Source organism: Dermacentor silvarum, chromosome 9 (genome assembly GCF_013339745.2).
Source record: "Dermacentor silvarum isolate Dsil-2018 chromosome 9, BIME_Dsil_1.4, whole genome shotgun sequence".
NCBI classification, from domain to species: Eukaryota; Metazoa; Arthropoda; class Arachnida; order Ixodida; family Ixodidae; genus Dermacentor; species Dermacentor silvarum.
In genome coordinates, this window is record NC_051162.1 from 114,885,112 (window position 1) to 114,901,750 (window position 16,639).

A 16,639-nucleotide genomic window follows, 5' to 3' on the forward strand; every position below is an offset into this window, starting at 1 on the left:
TTCGAATGAGTTTCTTCGCGAGTTCAATGGCTTCCATCCAAGATTGCTAGCAATATCAGACCTTTTAATGCTATAGTTACTTTCCAGCTTTCTCGTCTCCCTAATTGTTACCGTCTCGATTTCTTTAAAATTCTCAAATGCTTAATCGCTGTCAGATATTTATAGAATTTTCTACCACTGAGTAGCTGATGAACAGAAGCGCTCGACCAGCACGAAAAGATTGGCTCACATTCATTCTGTTCAACAGCTTCTGGCACCACACTTTGCAGCATCACATTTACAGATATGCACGTCGGAGCCAAATTCATCGATCGCAGTTTCTGCCCTGGTAAATTGGCACGCCTCCTAGCTGGCTGGTGAGGACGGCTCATTTTTTTTCTATGACAGATGTTTCCTCAGGGAAAGTTGATAAATCATGTGTGGTCATAAATGTTAAATGTGTTCGATCTATCTCGGCGTGAGGGAGAGATAAGAAATCGAGGTATGCGACAGGCGCAAGAAAGTTGTCAGGTTTGACAAGGCACTGGCAATAGGCAATGTATCTCGCCGCCAAAATGAAGTAGCACGTTCGGTGGACGAGTCGCGGCCTATCGCCCTGCATAAACGATCCGCTCTATATCAGGTTGTTCAAGTGGCGTTGCGAAGACAAACCGTTGCGATGATCACGCACTCCTCGACCTGCTTTCTATGTTTCGGTGCTGGGAATCACGCAAACACTCAAGTTTCATGTTTTGTTTTTTGCTTTGTTTTTTTGTTTTCTGCTCCGTCGCTGAGCTAAGCAAACCTGGCCAAATATCGACCGTAGAGGCACTTATTTCAGCACGACACGGGAAATTAGCAGTGTGCCAGCAGAAAGTTAGTTACCGGGGTCAATCAATTCACAACATTAGGACTCGCTTGACGCGTTCTGTATCCAAAATTTTTACCTAAAATATTAAACTTGGTGAACTTTGTTGCAAGTCAACTATATTTTCTGTGATGGGGAGTCTGATGGCCCAATAATTGTGACGTCGTCATTTCAATACAGTCAAGGCGTATTAATAAGCATCATTTCGCTCCATTATTTTACCGGAAGCAAAACTGCTTGCCGTGCGTGAAATTCAAGACGACGCGTGATACCTTTCGGAAGCATAATAATAATAACCAGAAAAAAAACGATACGCGGCTAGGGGAGGGCTTCAAGATAGGGACTACTAACTAGCATCGGTCAAGTTTTTCGAAGGCAACCACTCGCCGAACACACGGCAATGGCCGTGCACAGGTGCGCGTTGACCATGCTATACCACCCTCGTGGTCTGCACGTGGAGCATTTTCCTCCCTCTGCGTGACGCTTCCCGAAATTGCAACTGGAACCCCGCACGATTCGAGGTGGTTGACCCTCGGCCCGGGAAAAGCTGTCTGGCAGCATTGGAACGTCGTTCAAGAATGACCCGTCCCCTCCTGCTTAGCGCCTTCCAGGCGGGAAGGCAACGCCGAACAGAGGTCAGCCATTACAGAATAGGGCCCGTACAGAGTGTCCCCATTGGCCGAACATGACGCCACTTGCACGGGCCCGACGGTTGTATGAACATGACTACACCTGTACGGGCTCAACGACTGGATGAAAATGACGTTACCCCGACGGACTGAAGGGGTGATAAGTCACGTTAACACCGAGAAGAAAGAGGCGTTCTTCTTGCCGCGGACCGCAGCGTCCGACTTGCTGCTGGCCATAGATGTCATTTTCTTACTGTTATCTTTCGTTCTTCTATTCCTCGACTTAGTGTAAATGCACCTTAATTTTTTTAAGTCCTCCTCAACGTCGGCCAACTCGCGCACACAACGGCAAGATCCAGTAGGGTGCGTGTTTTAGGCCCTTCTACTTGTAAAGGCCACTCAGGGCGACATGTGAACATGACAAAGTAAGGCGTTCGGTGATTGCGAACAGGAACCACTAGCGTAGGAGGCTGGGCGCTTGTTAGCACGTTATAGGAGTTGCTTAGTACCAGCAAGCATTTGTAGCCTCGAGAAACTTGCATATTGGGCGTTTTCTACTATTTTAATGACTAATATACTAGACATATTTACAGATAAATCACTATTTCATACGAAAAGAGCATATTGCAGCAACATTCATTCTCAGCGATATCGACTCGACAGAAGAGTCGGCGATTTCGCTCGCCACAACCTGTCAGGGACAAATTACAATTTTGATAGGCTCGCAAGCAGCATGCAGACTCGAAAGGGAAACAGCGCGAAAAAACACGACAAGAAGACAAGAAGGGAGACACACACACACCAGCGCTGTTGCATGCGCTGCAAAAAAGCATGCAGACGTTTTCAGAAAGGCCGTATGTCCACAGTGGCACGCAGTATACTACTCAAGCTACACAACCTACCATACATTCATATCGTGGGGACGCCTGGACACGATTTCCTTGTGGGGAACATAGCGGCTGATGCTGCAGCCCGTGGTCATACCAACCTGACATCCCCGAGAGGCGATCGTACTGTGACGCCCCTCCCAAAACGATACATATACATTCTAGGACATTACAGATTATACAGAAGGAAATACCCACCACCTCATCCCACAATTAGCAGGGCGGAAGCCGTGCAGCTACGAAGACTTCAAACGAATTCCTTCCCCCACGCCACATTATTGCACAAGACACATCCCACACTGTACGAACACAACTGTCAGTCCCGCGGAGTATCCAATTCTCTCTATCATATGGTGTGCGTGTGCAATGGAGTCACGGAGGTGTCAACTAATCGATCGCCACCTGAAGAGCAGCGGGAGGACCTGCTGACCAGCACTGACCAGAGGACCAGCGACGATTGGTGTATCGAGCAAGGCAGACAGCTCAGGGCCATGGCATTCCGAACTAAGGAAACCACCCACTTAGGGCAACATACGCAAGATCGGCGGCTCTATTTTTTTCAATAAGGTTTATGTTATTATCATCATAGAAAAAACCCTTGACAGTGGCGTTATGACTCGTTCCTAGCAACGGGTGCATAATATGGTTTAGCGTACTGATATCTACTAATACTTCCAAGTCACCTCATACTAGTATACGACGCATCGCAAGCGTGAATATATTGGCAGTTCTTACAAGGCGTACACCACGAGAGATCCAAATGGAAGAAAAATCTCGAAGCACATGATGTCAGCAAGTTAATTTTGATCCGCCCTATAGAGCACAAAGGATGCTTATTTTCCACACTTCTTCAGCGCTGATTTCTTGTTTTGCGATGGCAATCATACGAACGCCCTCAGTGCGTTCGTGCCGTCGCCACTACAGTGCTGTTGTGGGTGCGACGGCTCACACGCGGCCCACGCATCGAGTGGTTGACGTCACGGATCTGCTGTGGATAGCAGGCCCGTGCATTCTACTTTATGACGTAATGCTTCTTGGAACAAAAGGGCGAGGTAGCATGTAATCCTAGATCGAAGGGCGCAGGCCCTGTGCTATCTAGGAGGCGTGGGTAGAGATGGCTAGTATTTTGACGCACGCATATTCTCACTCGCCTCGTTGGAGGTCACGTGATCTGCTGAGTTTCAAAGTCTCGGAACAATGGTAAAGAGAGCTAGAGCACGGAACGTTCGCCTTTATAGAAGCGCGCACACTCCCCGGCAATTCTCGTCACGCAATTGTGGTGACCGCGAATGCTCACGCCCAATTGAGGGAAGTCTTCTATTGCGTGTTTGTGAGCTGTGTGACGTCACGCGAGTTTATTTAGTAACGAGGTGTTTACTATAATTTATAGTGCTCCTCAAACCTACTAGGCTTACTACGTGCCGTATTGTATTACTTTTATATCGCTTTAAATATTTCGCCCTTATGGTGAAACTGCGACCGTTTTTGCCTCCTTTAGGAAGGTATGTTAGGAGCACCCGCCGTGGTGGCGTCATTGTATTGGCATTGCACTGCTGAGTCCGTGGTCGCAGAATCAAATCCCGGCCATGGCGGCCTCACTCTGATGGCCTCGAAACGCAAGAACGCCGGTGTCATGTCCATTAGGTGCACGTTACAGAATACCAGGTGTTCAAAATTCATTCTGTAGTCGGCCAGTACAGTGTGCCTCATAATCATATCGCGGGTTTCGTAAGTAAACCCCATGAATTTAAATTATTTTTCGTCGGGAGCGTACGCAGAATAATATTTTGATGCCGAGGCATCAAATGGCCCATTGAGCGAAAATGCTGGTGTCGTCTGTAGCAGCGAAGCGGCACCTAAATTCCCATTGGCTGCGACACCATGGCACGAGCGCGCCTCGATGGAACAGAGTGGACGAATAAGAATACTTGCTGCTCTGCTAGCGCACTAGGTGTCGCGGAAGAGGAGAGGGGCATTGCCGCGACGCCACTTCACCAGCGCGCCTAGACGGAGCAGATAAGGCGACGCGTTGCCGCGTGCAGACGCTGTTCTCTGGTTGCTTGTGTTATCCGCGCGTTCCTTGGCCACGCAAGCACTCGCCTGCGTTCTAACTGTGCCTCGGTAAGGCCCAATCAAAACACGCCAAGTGTCTCAACGCGCTCACTTGCCCGCGAGGAGTTCATGACTGTTCAGGACTGCTCAGTGGCGTCCAATCAGAAATTAATGCTTTGTTATTCCCAACTGATAAGAAGTACTTAGGTGTCCTCAAAATATTGTAATGACTAACTATTTTTGAAGTAGTTATAACCTGTACCACAATTTCTTAGTAATTGATAGCAATTGGTAATACTAAAGCAAGACTGCATCTCGTTAGTCCAGCTTTTGCTCAAATATTCAATGTATTGTTGCGGCAAATGCCATTCACGTAGGTAAATTAGCTATGTGGCTCAGTTCACTACAATCACAACTATCATAAGCTATATAATCCGCTTTCTTTCTGCTCAACGCAGGCTCGTGGAACGGTTTCTACTGGACGCCTAGTATCCTTTTTGGTGAACATTGTCCCACTAGCAAACACTTCAACAGTGTGGTCAATAAACGCTGCTCAGCTTCTTTCTTTCGTCCTTAACTGCTTTATCCCACCACTTGCGTTTTCAGCAAACCTCACCAAGTTTCTACCTACGCACTCACACTGTTACGACACAAGACGAAAGTTGATGGTGAACCTGTTATAGTAGGTAAGTGCCACTATTGCAGCATAAATTGGGTCCTCGAAATTTAGATAAAACATAATAGCATCAGGTCCTTAGGTAGCACAAGAAATATCAAGACCATGTGTATTGTTAGGCTTACGCGGTGTGTTTTTCGAGACACTGAATGCAGTATCTGTACGTAGTCTCATTTTACTAGCAGGAAATAGTCGACAGGCTGTTTTTCTGCACAATCGAAAAAAACACCGCATGTCATTTCAGATTTCTGGGACACTGCCGGCCAAGAGAGGTTCAAGACTCTTCACCCTTCCTATTACCACCAGGCGGACGCTTGTATTCTGGTAAGGTCAGGTTCTGTTAGTTTTGGTGATATCAAACTGAGTGGATACTGTGATGGATTTTGCAATGCGAACCTGATACACCACCTAACGGATACACCACTGATACACGAGCTGATGCAGTTTATAACTGATCAAATAAAATGTTTTTAGAAGATATATGTAAGAACACTGCCATCAGCCCCTGTATCAGGCACATAGACGTTCTTACTAATTCTGAGAGGGCAAAGGATGGCGACATCGACCCCCTAAAGAGAATATTTCTTTGTTTATTCATTTACTTTTTGCTTGTTTTCGTACTCTCAATCGCCTGAGAGATTTAGAAAAAGCAGAGGCAAGAACTAATATGTGCATTTGTGGCTTACATGACATTTTCGTAACAAGCGTTAGAAGCAATGCAGGCGGGGAAGCAGTTCCAGCCTTTGCAGATTCTTGGGGTGAATAAGTTTTTGTGTATGGTGACGGCGGCAAGAGAAACTTCTAACCTTCGGGGGATAATTCATTTCAGCTGACAGGTACGATGGCTGTAATCTCTTTCGTGTCTTGCGCCGGAACTAATATTGTTCAGTTTTCTTTTTGAATGCCACAAACATTTTACTACGACACTCAATCGTTCTTCTAACACTGCGGACGGCATAAAAACTTCATTAAGGAGACACACAGCGTGGACACACTGCTTCTAATTGATCCGAGGCATTAAGCCGGAGATACTTTATTTAGTCCTCCTCTCCACATGCCACAGGTCATTACAAGGAGCACTCATATATCAAAAATGACAATTATATTTCAAAATGCTGAATACGGAAACGGCAGACAAGACATACGGTGAAACAGGCACTATTAGGCTAGCTTCAAGGTCACCGTTTCGATTTTTAACTTGGCTGCAAAGTTTTGTATAAAGGTTACCTGGAACTCCTGGCGCCACTGCCACAATTCATTTCTCGCAGCTTAATTTAAAGTACAGGATCAGAAATAAATATAGAGCACTTTCGCAGTAAAAAAAAAGATAACCTAAGTTCTGACAGGTAACAAAATAAAACAATTACGGCAGCTGATTTTCAGTCGATATGATGCGACCTACATTTTCCCGCTGGAGAAAAAAAAATGAAATTCGCATCTTATCATAACCTTGTCGGATTGATGTCAATTCTTATGACGAAATTCGTAGTTTTGCTTAGATGTACCTGAAGCGTAGGCTTTATTCACACAGGTGTTATCTGTCCCGTCCTTTCACTCTAACGGCACGGGTTTCTGTCTGGTGAAAACGTTTTCTCGCCAGTTTTTCATGAAGAACAAAACATCAGTGACATCGGCCGATGCTCTCAATGTCGCCGGCATCCCACTTTTGTGCCGAACATGGAGAACAAATGTTTGAATCAGTGCGCTTCTTCCTACGGTTACTGTGTATATTTATTGGCGCAGTTTAATAAAGAGGCTGATGTAAGCGAAAATGTGCTTTCGAATTTCTAGCAAAATTGCGTACTTCCGGAAGAAGCCGAATATCGTCTGATCACGCTCGGCTGCCTGCGTAGGGACTAAACTTTGGCCAGACTCCTTATTGGTGTCGTAACCGTCGGGCCTCGCAAGTTTCTATTAGTTTTAAATACTCAACTATAGCCTCGAACCACGCGAAACCACGTGAACCACGCGAGGGAGGGTCAGACCACACACACGCACGCCCGCACGCGCTCACTCCAGGCCGCTCCTGGCTATATGTCTTGCTAGACTTCGCTTTGTATTAAGCCATTGTGACAGCGCTTCAAAATGCGCAAGCTGGAAGTGGCTACTATCCGTCGCCAAAACTGGTGCAAAACAAAGCCGGTCCATCTCACGTAGCATGGTCAGGCCAGACTGGAGCATATGAGCGCGACTCATGCCCTGTCGTGTACAAAGCAAACGCTGCGCATACTAACTTCACTTGCATGCAGCTGTGTTCTGCTACGCAGCGTACATACCGCGAGCGCCGCGGGGTGCCTCGGCGAGTCCGCTAGAGAGAGTGATTGTGAAGTTGAAGAGGCGCTGTTTTCTGCAATCCTTTAGGAAGCATGACTTAGCGCCTTGAGGAAGGGGATTGGGGATATCAAGACTCATGAATAGAGAAAAGGTCGAGGCGTTCACTTAGCCCTTGGCTATCAGCGGTAGCCAGGCGGTGCATTCATAAGTTACACAACAGCCCCGTGTCCTACAGGAAGGTGAGAAGGTGCCTTAAAGTGGAGCTTTAGAGCTGTGAGCGCTCTGCGGCTTGCTGAGGACAAGCATGTTTGGCGCGTCGTAGGCGCCAAAATTGGAAACAGTTGCGTCTACGTGAATATCTAAAATCAAATTTGAACTGGGAGCCACGGTAACGTCCAGTAGACGGAGCGTTGAGGGCACGCCCCACTCCACCGTAGCCTTCGTAGCGCAAGGCATTGAAGAAGGAGCGGGATCACCACGAAGGCAATAATACACGATATTTTATTGTCTAACACTCCGCTTCTGCAGAACGCATTGAAAAACTCCTGACAGCAAAGTGTTATTGAAATAGTCTATTTCAACTACGAATGCATTTCCCGACAACGATTAAAAGTGGTTCGGGGCCCCTTTAAGAACAGCGATTTTTAGCGAGTTGGTCTAGTTCATGACGAAATTTGTGGCGCGAAAGACCCAAGTGCGGAAAGAGACAAACGAAGGCTTGTTTTCTTTCCGCACTTAAGTGCTTCGCGTTGGAAATCGCGCCATGTGAAATTTTGGTCTCGTGGTTTTGCCTAATAAGAATTCATTAGAGAGCTTTCGATTAAGGTACACAAGAGGCTCGCGTTACGCTTGCATGTAAAAGCAGCTTTGGCTCCAGCAAAATAAATGCTGACTTAAGTTTTTTGATAAGCAAGGCATTAGGAACCCCCTAATCTCGAGCTTTTCTCTCATTGTGCTTCACAGGTCTTCGACGTCACAAGGAAGATCACGTACAAGAACCTCTCTAACTGGTACAAGGAGCTTAGAGATAACAGGCCTGCAATACCTTGTCTTTGTGTCGCCAACAAAATTGATGGTAAGCGCTTAATTAATTACATTCTCTTCCCGTCACCAGACTGAAAGGCCTGTTACGAATACTCAGCTGTTACGCCTGTGAGCGTAGAACAGCGCAAACTATTTGACGCCTTTTTTTTACCCTGTTAAATGTGCCAGCGGATTGAAACAAACCTCTGAAATACAAAAAGGTGCTTTTCTGAGTATAGTCGAGGTCCAGTACTTCAGGACGCAGACGAAATTCACTGCCGAAATGGCACACTCATACAAACACTGGACACTTATTACTGATTGATTAGCTAAAATAAACTCTCTACGCCAGCACTTAGAACACGGCCGCTGCACTACTGTTTCCAAAAAAGTGCGCCAGTTGCGTTTGTGCTCATGCAAAGTTGGACGGAGCCCCGTAACCATAGTACTCGGTGTTGTACACTCAAACAATCACAGAGAACGTGCCGTAGTCACCGATGAAAATTTTCGGTAATACTTTTACTTCTGCACGTTGGTGCGACAGGCAAGCCGCCTCGTTGCAGTTAAGGGCGTGGTGCCCATCAGCTTAGCCAATCAGCATCCACTGAAAGTGATAGCCCGAAAGCCATCGATCCATAATTTGGTCACAGATGGGCAGCACTGCGGAAATGCGAAGAAGTAGAATCACGGATGAATGAAAGAAACTATATTTGATATACAGATTGATGCTGCTGAAAACGAGCAGCAAGAATATGTCGCAATTTAAGCCCCTCTAATATTGCCTTCAGTGTGAATAATTCTGCAAGGCGCCTTTGAAATCAGCGCCTCTTTAATGTTTTGTTTGTCGAACTCTTGAAACGGCTGTCATCGGAAAGATTATAATACAACTCAAATTAGGTACGAAGAGCCGATGCTTTTAGGGATATGCGATGATTCGAGACTATTGTTTTATTAAAAATTTTATCATGAGGCATATGTTTGCATTTAAGTAAAGCATTAAGGCTCTCTTCATGCGAGAACTGGAGTAGTGCCTTCAAGAGCGCATTGTCCATGAGCCAACTGCAGCTGTCCACGTGTATCGTTGCCTGGTTACACATGCTCATAGCCATTGTTCGCTGATACAAATGATTAGTGAGGCTTGAAAAGTACATGTCAAAATTGTGTGTTTATATGAACAACCCTTTATGGAATCAATGTAAAGACTCTCTAGAACAAGATATTTTGACAATCGTCTGAATTAGCTAACGACTACATCACAGCCTCAACTTAGCACAAAGTGCAAACAACGAAATTTGGCACATGAGCACGAAGGCCGCACTCAAATCGTTCTACAGTCACACAAAGCAACTAGAAAACAAAAAGGTGCCTAATACATTTCGGCCAGCCTCACTTCGTGCCATTATATCAGTGTATTAGGATATTACATCAGATAGTGAGTATATATAGTGTCTTCTTTCGTCGCATCGTAGTATACGGCCCACTTTCACATAGCAGTGTTTGTCCCCTTACAGCTGATAGCACTGTCGTGCAAAAGAGCTTCAACTTCGGCAAGAAGAACGGCATGCCTTTCTACTTTGTATCCGCGTCTGACGGCACGAACGTTGTAAAGGTGAGCTCAACAACCTGCGGAAACGTCTAAGCATAATCCAATTTTGTTGCTTTTATATATCGTCCCTCATCTGATGCGGCGCCTTCAAAAGGCATCGCCACCAGGCCTATAGGAAATTTCTGTTAAACGATATAATTTGTACAGCGCCTTCTGGAGAGCATTTTATGAATAATTCTTCAAAAGTTGTATCAATAGCGGATGCGTAATAGAAATACAAGTAAATCAACAGAGAGATAGTTAAGGCTTTATGGAGGAAGTGATATGTTGCGTGATTACGCCATGAAGAAACAACTACCTTCCCCACAGCAGACGTTCTCTCGCATTGACTTCGCGCACTCCTCAAGCGATGTTCCTCTCCCTTTATACTCCCTCAACGTTCCTCACTGCGTGTGCTTGCATTGAATGACCAAACCTGATGAGGCTCCCTTTAAATATTTTGTCATATGACTGACAAGCAGGAAAGCAAGCATAAATAATTTTCCAAGAATGTATTGTGCGTTTCCGTAGTGAAGCATAAGAAATGTAAGCCACCGCTGCCATACATCACATTGTTTTGGTGAAGCTTTAGAACTACGTCATTCTTTACTTTGCTTTAGTTTTTTGCGTCCTATGTTTTTGTTGTTAATTTACGATGTTTTCTATTCGATTCTGCTGCCCTGCTCATGCATTCTCATTGTGAGCGCTGGTATAAAGGGCTCATTATTTTGCTCTAGATGTTTCGAGATGCCATCTCGGCAGCTTACAGGTACCGAAAGGACCCCACAGATTTCATCGACCAAGTACTGCAAGAATTGGAGGTATGTGAACCTGAATGCAAACTCTCTAGAGACAGTAATTCAAAAACACATTGACGCCTGCTTATCTAAGGCGTAAGGTATTCTTGCGAAAAAAAATCGGTTCATGGTCTCATGGTGAAGAAGCAGAAACTCGGCCAGACATACAGAACTTATCTCTTTATTCGAGCAATTCGCACCCAGAGATCAAAACAACGTTAAGATGACGACTTCATTGCATCCCAACAATCAGCCGTCGTCCTATCTCCTTGCACAGGTAAAGTCGGTGCCGTTTTGGTAGAGTGCGTCGCCATATGTTTCAAATAATTGCTGTTGCTCACGCATAGTTCACAGAGAGAGAGAGAGAGAGAGAACGAGAAGGGAAAGGTAGGGAGGTTAACCAAGGACCGTGCCCGGTTGGCTACCCTACGCTTGGGGAGCGTAGTACAACACCATTCAAGTGGCCGTGCCATCTTATTATACGTAGCAGTCGAGCTATCGATTTCGGACACCGCTCGCAAACTTTAGAATACAGCTAGCACGTCTTGTGAAATACAGTTGAAAACTCAATTGAAGAACTGTCACGAAAAACAATTATAACTATGCACGCGTGGCAACACCATGGAAGAGGTTTGACTCAAATACTTATGAGAGCTTTCCTTGATGATATGTTAAGTATCTAGGGCGAAAATTAAGTTCAACTCGCGCTATGCTCGTTACTTTTGTAGTTGTAAGCGTATTTAAATAAGACGATGCTTCAAGTAAACATAGCCGTGCTAAATGATAGCGTTTTTGTTATAATGCCACCAACAGCTACAATTACTATCATTACTCTCAATGAAACCAGTTTAACCACACTGCTTTATTTCTAATAGCGTTCGTTTCTTTTAATGGCTATAGTTTTTTCTCGGTTTGGCAAGCTCAGTGGGAGTGACAGAAGGGTACGATTCGAGGAGCGGTATCTTTAGTGAAAGCAGGACTCGGCCTGCGTGACATTTTCCCCTAAATGCGGGAATAATGAGCGGGGAGGGGGAGGGGGGGGGGGTCAAAGGAATACGGTGACATGCGTTAAACTACGTAGACGTCAATGTTTATGCTAAGAAGAAAAAAAAGTGAGGCAAGTCGGTGTGCATTCTCGTTGGGAGATGATTAGCGCGAGAGCGACCCACGAAAGCAGCGAAACGCAGAGTATAGCGCTTGTTACGTACTCAGATTTCGCCTGCTCTTCTCACGCAGGAGCCTCGCTAAAACCATCCTAAACTTGGAAGTCTAGCAGTAAGCAGCATAAAGGGCCGATACAGAGGAAACCACAGTGCTGTCCGCCGTTGAAGGGAACACAAGATTGGCGATTCGGGACTGATTACTGTTGAATTTTGCACGAAGTTTCCAGCAAAATGTGCCGGTTTATCTAAGACCTCACACATCCCTCAATGTAAAAAGAAAGTAATGATACGTTTGAGAAATGTTGTAGCGAGTATTATTTAGCTTTACTAGAGTATTTTACCTTTACGAGTGGTTGATACTGTATATTGCACGGTGCCTGAACTCTTATCGCTGATTATTGCAGGGCTTCAGCAGTGAAGGCGAAACTGAAGACACGTCTTCAACTTCTGGCGGCAGCGCATCTGTGAAGCCCGTGTAAGACCCGACGAAGATGACGGTAGAAATAATGCTGCGGAGCGTCCTGGGTTGTGTGTATGCAATTTGCCCAAGACTGTCTGAAACCGGGGTGCTGTGAAATTGACGCACATATATAAGAATTCGCACAGTAATAAAGTTCGATTCTATTAAACAAGCTTTTTATAGGGAATGCTTACATGAACAAATTTGTGTAAATAAAAGTAAAAAGTGTTAAACTGCCTCTCGTGTTATTACTGGAAAGAAAAAAAGTCGCAGTTTTGCCCCAAAGGCGAAGCGTCGATTGCGATAGCAAATTAGTAGAGAGCTATACAAAGCAAGGGTAGTAGTTTAATTGGCCGTATCAAGTTGTAAACATTCGCTTACTAACTAAATAGACAAGCATGGCGTCACGCGCGCACAGGTAAACATGAACACATCTCGCTCGATGACCACGGAAACTCGCTGTGAAAACGCTGGAGTGATAAAGCGCGCCAGCAGCAGCGGGTGAAATGACCTTCGCGCTGTCTCTCGTCTCGCTTCAACGCGAACTAAACGTCGAAAGCGCAGTGCATACGAAGCTACCGGCACTCGGCGCATGCACTTTCGTCGCCATCGCAGATCGCTTTGAAGATGAGGTCCGCGTGGGCGCGTCTCTTCGCCCGCATCGCAGATCCCTTTCAAGATTGCGCTAGCAGCAGCCGCCGGAGCAGAACGTAACCCCCCAACCTCCTCCTACTGTGTCAAAGGCGAACAATCAATGCACACTCGCAGCAACGGCGATTTTATCGTATGGACTTTCGTCACGGCGACGGCGACGAACGGCAGAAATAGCATTGTGTCCGTATAATTGCTATCGGACCTTTCGCTTTACACTAAGGCGAAGCTTTGCCTAAATAGGTTGCACCACTTAGCTGTGCCCTTCCGTGTTGACACAATTCCGTTTAACTGAGAGCTGATGCTCAATTCGACATCTTTCAGCAAAAGGTTTGCCCTGCAAGGATAACGTAATAAAAAACGCGCTATGTACGGTAAAGGCATATGAAAGTTTTACCTAAGCATGAGTAAAACAATATTCATCAGCCTTAGGAACAGAAATAGAAAAAGAAACGAGAGATTAACTCGGAAGGTCCCTGCGGATAACTTTAAAAGATGCTAAAGCGAAAAAAATAACAATTTGAGCAGCGTTAGTAAATTGCCCTTCAACGATACCGACGTTTCCTGATCAGCTCGCCTTGACGGCACGGGTTGTGCTCGTGCCTAGTGAATAATTTTTTTAAAAAAGACGCAGCATTGTATTCTAAAAAAAACGTAGATTCCTGAACTAAGCAAGTGCAAAAAAACATTTATTGAGTCACAATGGCCCAACAACGGGACGTCACATTGACCCACCGGCGTTGGGGTTCCAACACAAAATACAAATTATGAACAATTTACACGTTAAGTTTCTCTAGTGATGGTCAACGTATATTACCAAGCGATAACCGAGAATAGTATTTTGAAATAATCTTGAACTGGCTATGCTGACATACTTCAGTATTCGATAACGTTCCTGCCTTCAACGTGCCACCTCGACTCTAGAAAGTAGATTGCAGTGTCACCCATTGGCAGAAGCGGTCACGGCGCTTCACGATCATCCCCGGCAATTTTTTGACACGTGTACCGTATTTTCCAGTCAAGGGGCGTCGCTCTGCTCAGTTTAATTGGTGAAGCGAAGGCAAAGCATCGAGTCGAGGATTATTCGGAAATACGGGGGTTTATATTTCTTTATAATGTCCCTTGAATATTGAATTTTGGTTCTTTTAATTTCATCTTTACGGGTAAAAAAGCTTTGTTCATCTGCAACTGCGTAATCTTTGACGCAATCCAGATATGCTTTATTTTAGATCGAATTGTACCATCGTTCATCCCTTGCTACACTTATTATCGGAAGATCTCTATATTGAGCAACAGGCCATCACAGGGAGCGAGTGACATCCCTAATTTTTTTACATCTCAAAATTGTTTTACCGAAATACATCCATCAAGCAAAAAACAAAAAAGGACACTGAGTGACAGTTTCATTGTGAACGTAGCCGCTGTTCTCAGTCACTAGCTTTCAGTTCCGACACGCTATCGCGATCAAAGAAGGTGACGTATCTGGCTGACACAACTACGCATGGCGTCGGTATTTGTTTCGGGCCCATTTGACAAGCCTAAGAAAAAAAAAGGAGTGAATTACGTGGCGCTTAGCATTGGTTCTTGCGTACTACTGTTCAAACGGACTTATTGGTCACTCAGTGCGATTCTCGATTACAAATTTTTACGCATGGCGCACGCAATCTACTAAGTGAAACTGAAGCGCAGTATGAGCTAAGGAACCTGTAGCAGTAGTCACCTAATTTAGTAAGACAAAAAAAAGTAGCGACTGGAAAGGGAAGGTGTAGTGTTCGATTAACGCGAGTCCGAATAGCGGCGCTTTGCAAATTTTAGCCTGCAGGAGTGCTCCCGCCACCATCTGGGCATCTGATACGGCGAATTATGTCAAAGAACACAGCCATAACATTTTTTTTCTCTGGGTGGGATGCCATTTCTGATCAATACCCTCCCTCATTTTCGTCTACGCTCACACCAACATCGTCACTGGCAGTGGATATTGCCATATCAGCGACTTGCACTGCTATACTCAAATGCATTGGCAGTCCCTGCCAATATCCAGAGCCAAATATAATTCAGACGCGCCGTAGAAGCAAGGCAAGGCAGGAGTGCCATCCGTCAACTTAACAGCCCCTCTCTTTTCACTGTGTTTTAGACAATAGCCTCCACTAGGTTTCCTTTGATGCTAACGGACGCGTGTTTATCCGTTCTCTTTTATATTGCTCACGATATTATAAGTCTATAGTTTTGAAGAGGGTAGCGGCCGCGGATTTATATTCCCACTTTCCACTAACCTTGTTTTTCGAGTTACTTGACGTGAACCAAGATGAGCCTCTTTCTTGATACAGTGCACGGCACAAATACACCTTGTGAACATACGAAAAATAACCAATGTACTCACGTTTTCACTCGTTGAATGGGAGCTGTGGGGACCACTGGACCGATGTCAAAAAAATTCAATGGCCGAAACATCGCCGTCTTCATCGCTTGTTAAACCAGCCATTTTTGTCCAAGACCCCGGTCGATTCATAGCGCAGACCTAAGAGACCACACTTTGTGGCGTGAGGAATTTAGATGCGAACTTCCAGCTGCCTTCTTTACAGTGCTTTTCTAAACTGCAAGTCGAAGTTACCGAAGCAACCCGCCCCTTGCGTGGCTAGTACCGTAAAAGAAAGGTAAGTACACTGAACGTCACAATTTCGTACTTTTGCCAGAATGAAATACGGTGACCCCGATATCAGCGAAATTGGTCAACTGCGCAGAAGGAACTGCTCCTTTTCACACACGTGACCTCGAGCCGCAGATTCTTACACAACCAAACGTCTGACTGTCCAAAACAGCAGGCGTTACACTGCATGGTCGAGTCGCCCCCCCCCCCCCCCCCCCAAAAAAAAAAAAAAAAAAAGAACGCACCGCGCAATCGCAGTGGCCTACCACTGCTGACAAAAGTCTCGGCATCGATTCCAGGCCACGGCAGCTGCATCATGATCGCTGAGGGACGCAAAGACGCACGCGTGCTTTAGTTCAGTGCACGATAAGAAGCCCCGATGTTCGAAGAGAAATTCAGAGCCCTTCACAACCCACTATGTAGTTTTGTGGAAATACATTGACGCTTTGGGGGGTTGCAAACTCAGCCCTAAAATGTATAGAAAGGCAAAGTACATTTGTGTTCTTACGGCGCTAGCATTACTTCCAAGTTAATTCTTAGTTTATTCGGCGATTATAAATGAAAGCACAGAATGTTTTTCCTTGCTATAGTTACGTTTTTCAGTGTTATCAATGGATTTGTGCGTAATACTTAGCCATAATCCGACCGTCCTGGCAAAATGTATGGGCAACACTGCGATGCTAAGCAGTGCAAAAGAACTCATATCGTAGTAGAGTTCTTGGTTCGATAAGAAAAAAAAATCGTATTTTTTCATTAATAACACTATTTTACGTTGGTATAACGCTTTGAGGCCCGATAACCAATCGGGAACCATTTTCGGTGGAAATACGACAAGAAACGCTATCGCTTGTAAATGTCCCATGAAATTTCCTTTATTGCTTCATGTGGTCTACAGGATTTCTTGAATGCGTGACGCGATGCTGGTGTGCTGCGAGGTTAAAAAATTTG

At 45.3% G+C, this 16,639-nt stretch overlaps 1 protein-coding gene across 5 annotated transcripts in view; it reads left to right on the forward strand.

Moving 5' to 3' along the window:
* Positions 1-12,611, forward strand: part of LOC119464125 (rab-like protein 2A) — a 411,477-nt gene extending 398,866 nt beyond the window's left edge. For 2 of the 5 annotated variants that reach the window (XM_049656352.1, XM_049656351.1), the window contains exons 3-8: positions 5,022-5,101; positions 5,336-5,415; positions 8,329-8,440; positions 9,900-9,997; positions 10,711-10,794; positions 12,338-12,611. In XM_049656352.1, the coding sequence (XP_049512309.1) occupies positions 5,022-5,101; positions 5,336-5,415; positions 8,329-8,440; positions 9,900-9,997; positions 10,711-10,794; positions 12,338-12,412 (529 nt within the window). In that variant the 3' untranslated portion in view covers positions 12,413-12,611. Of the gene's footprint in view, positions 1-4,873; positions 4,904-5,021; positions 5,102-5,335; positions 5,416-8,328; positions 8,441-9,899; positions 9,998-10,710; positions 10,795-12,337 lie in introns of all 5 variants that reach the window. The other 3 variants (XM_049656353.1, XM_037724963.2, XM_049656350.1) reach the window with 2 other exon arrangements.
* Positions 12,612-16,639: the final 4,028 nt, after the last annotated feature.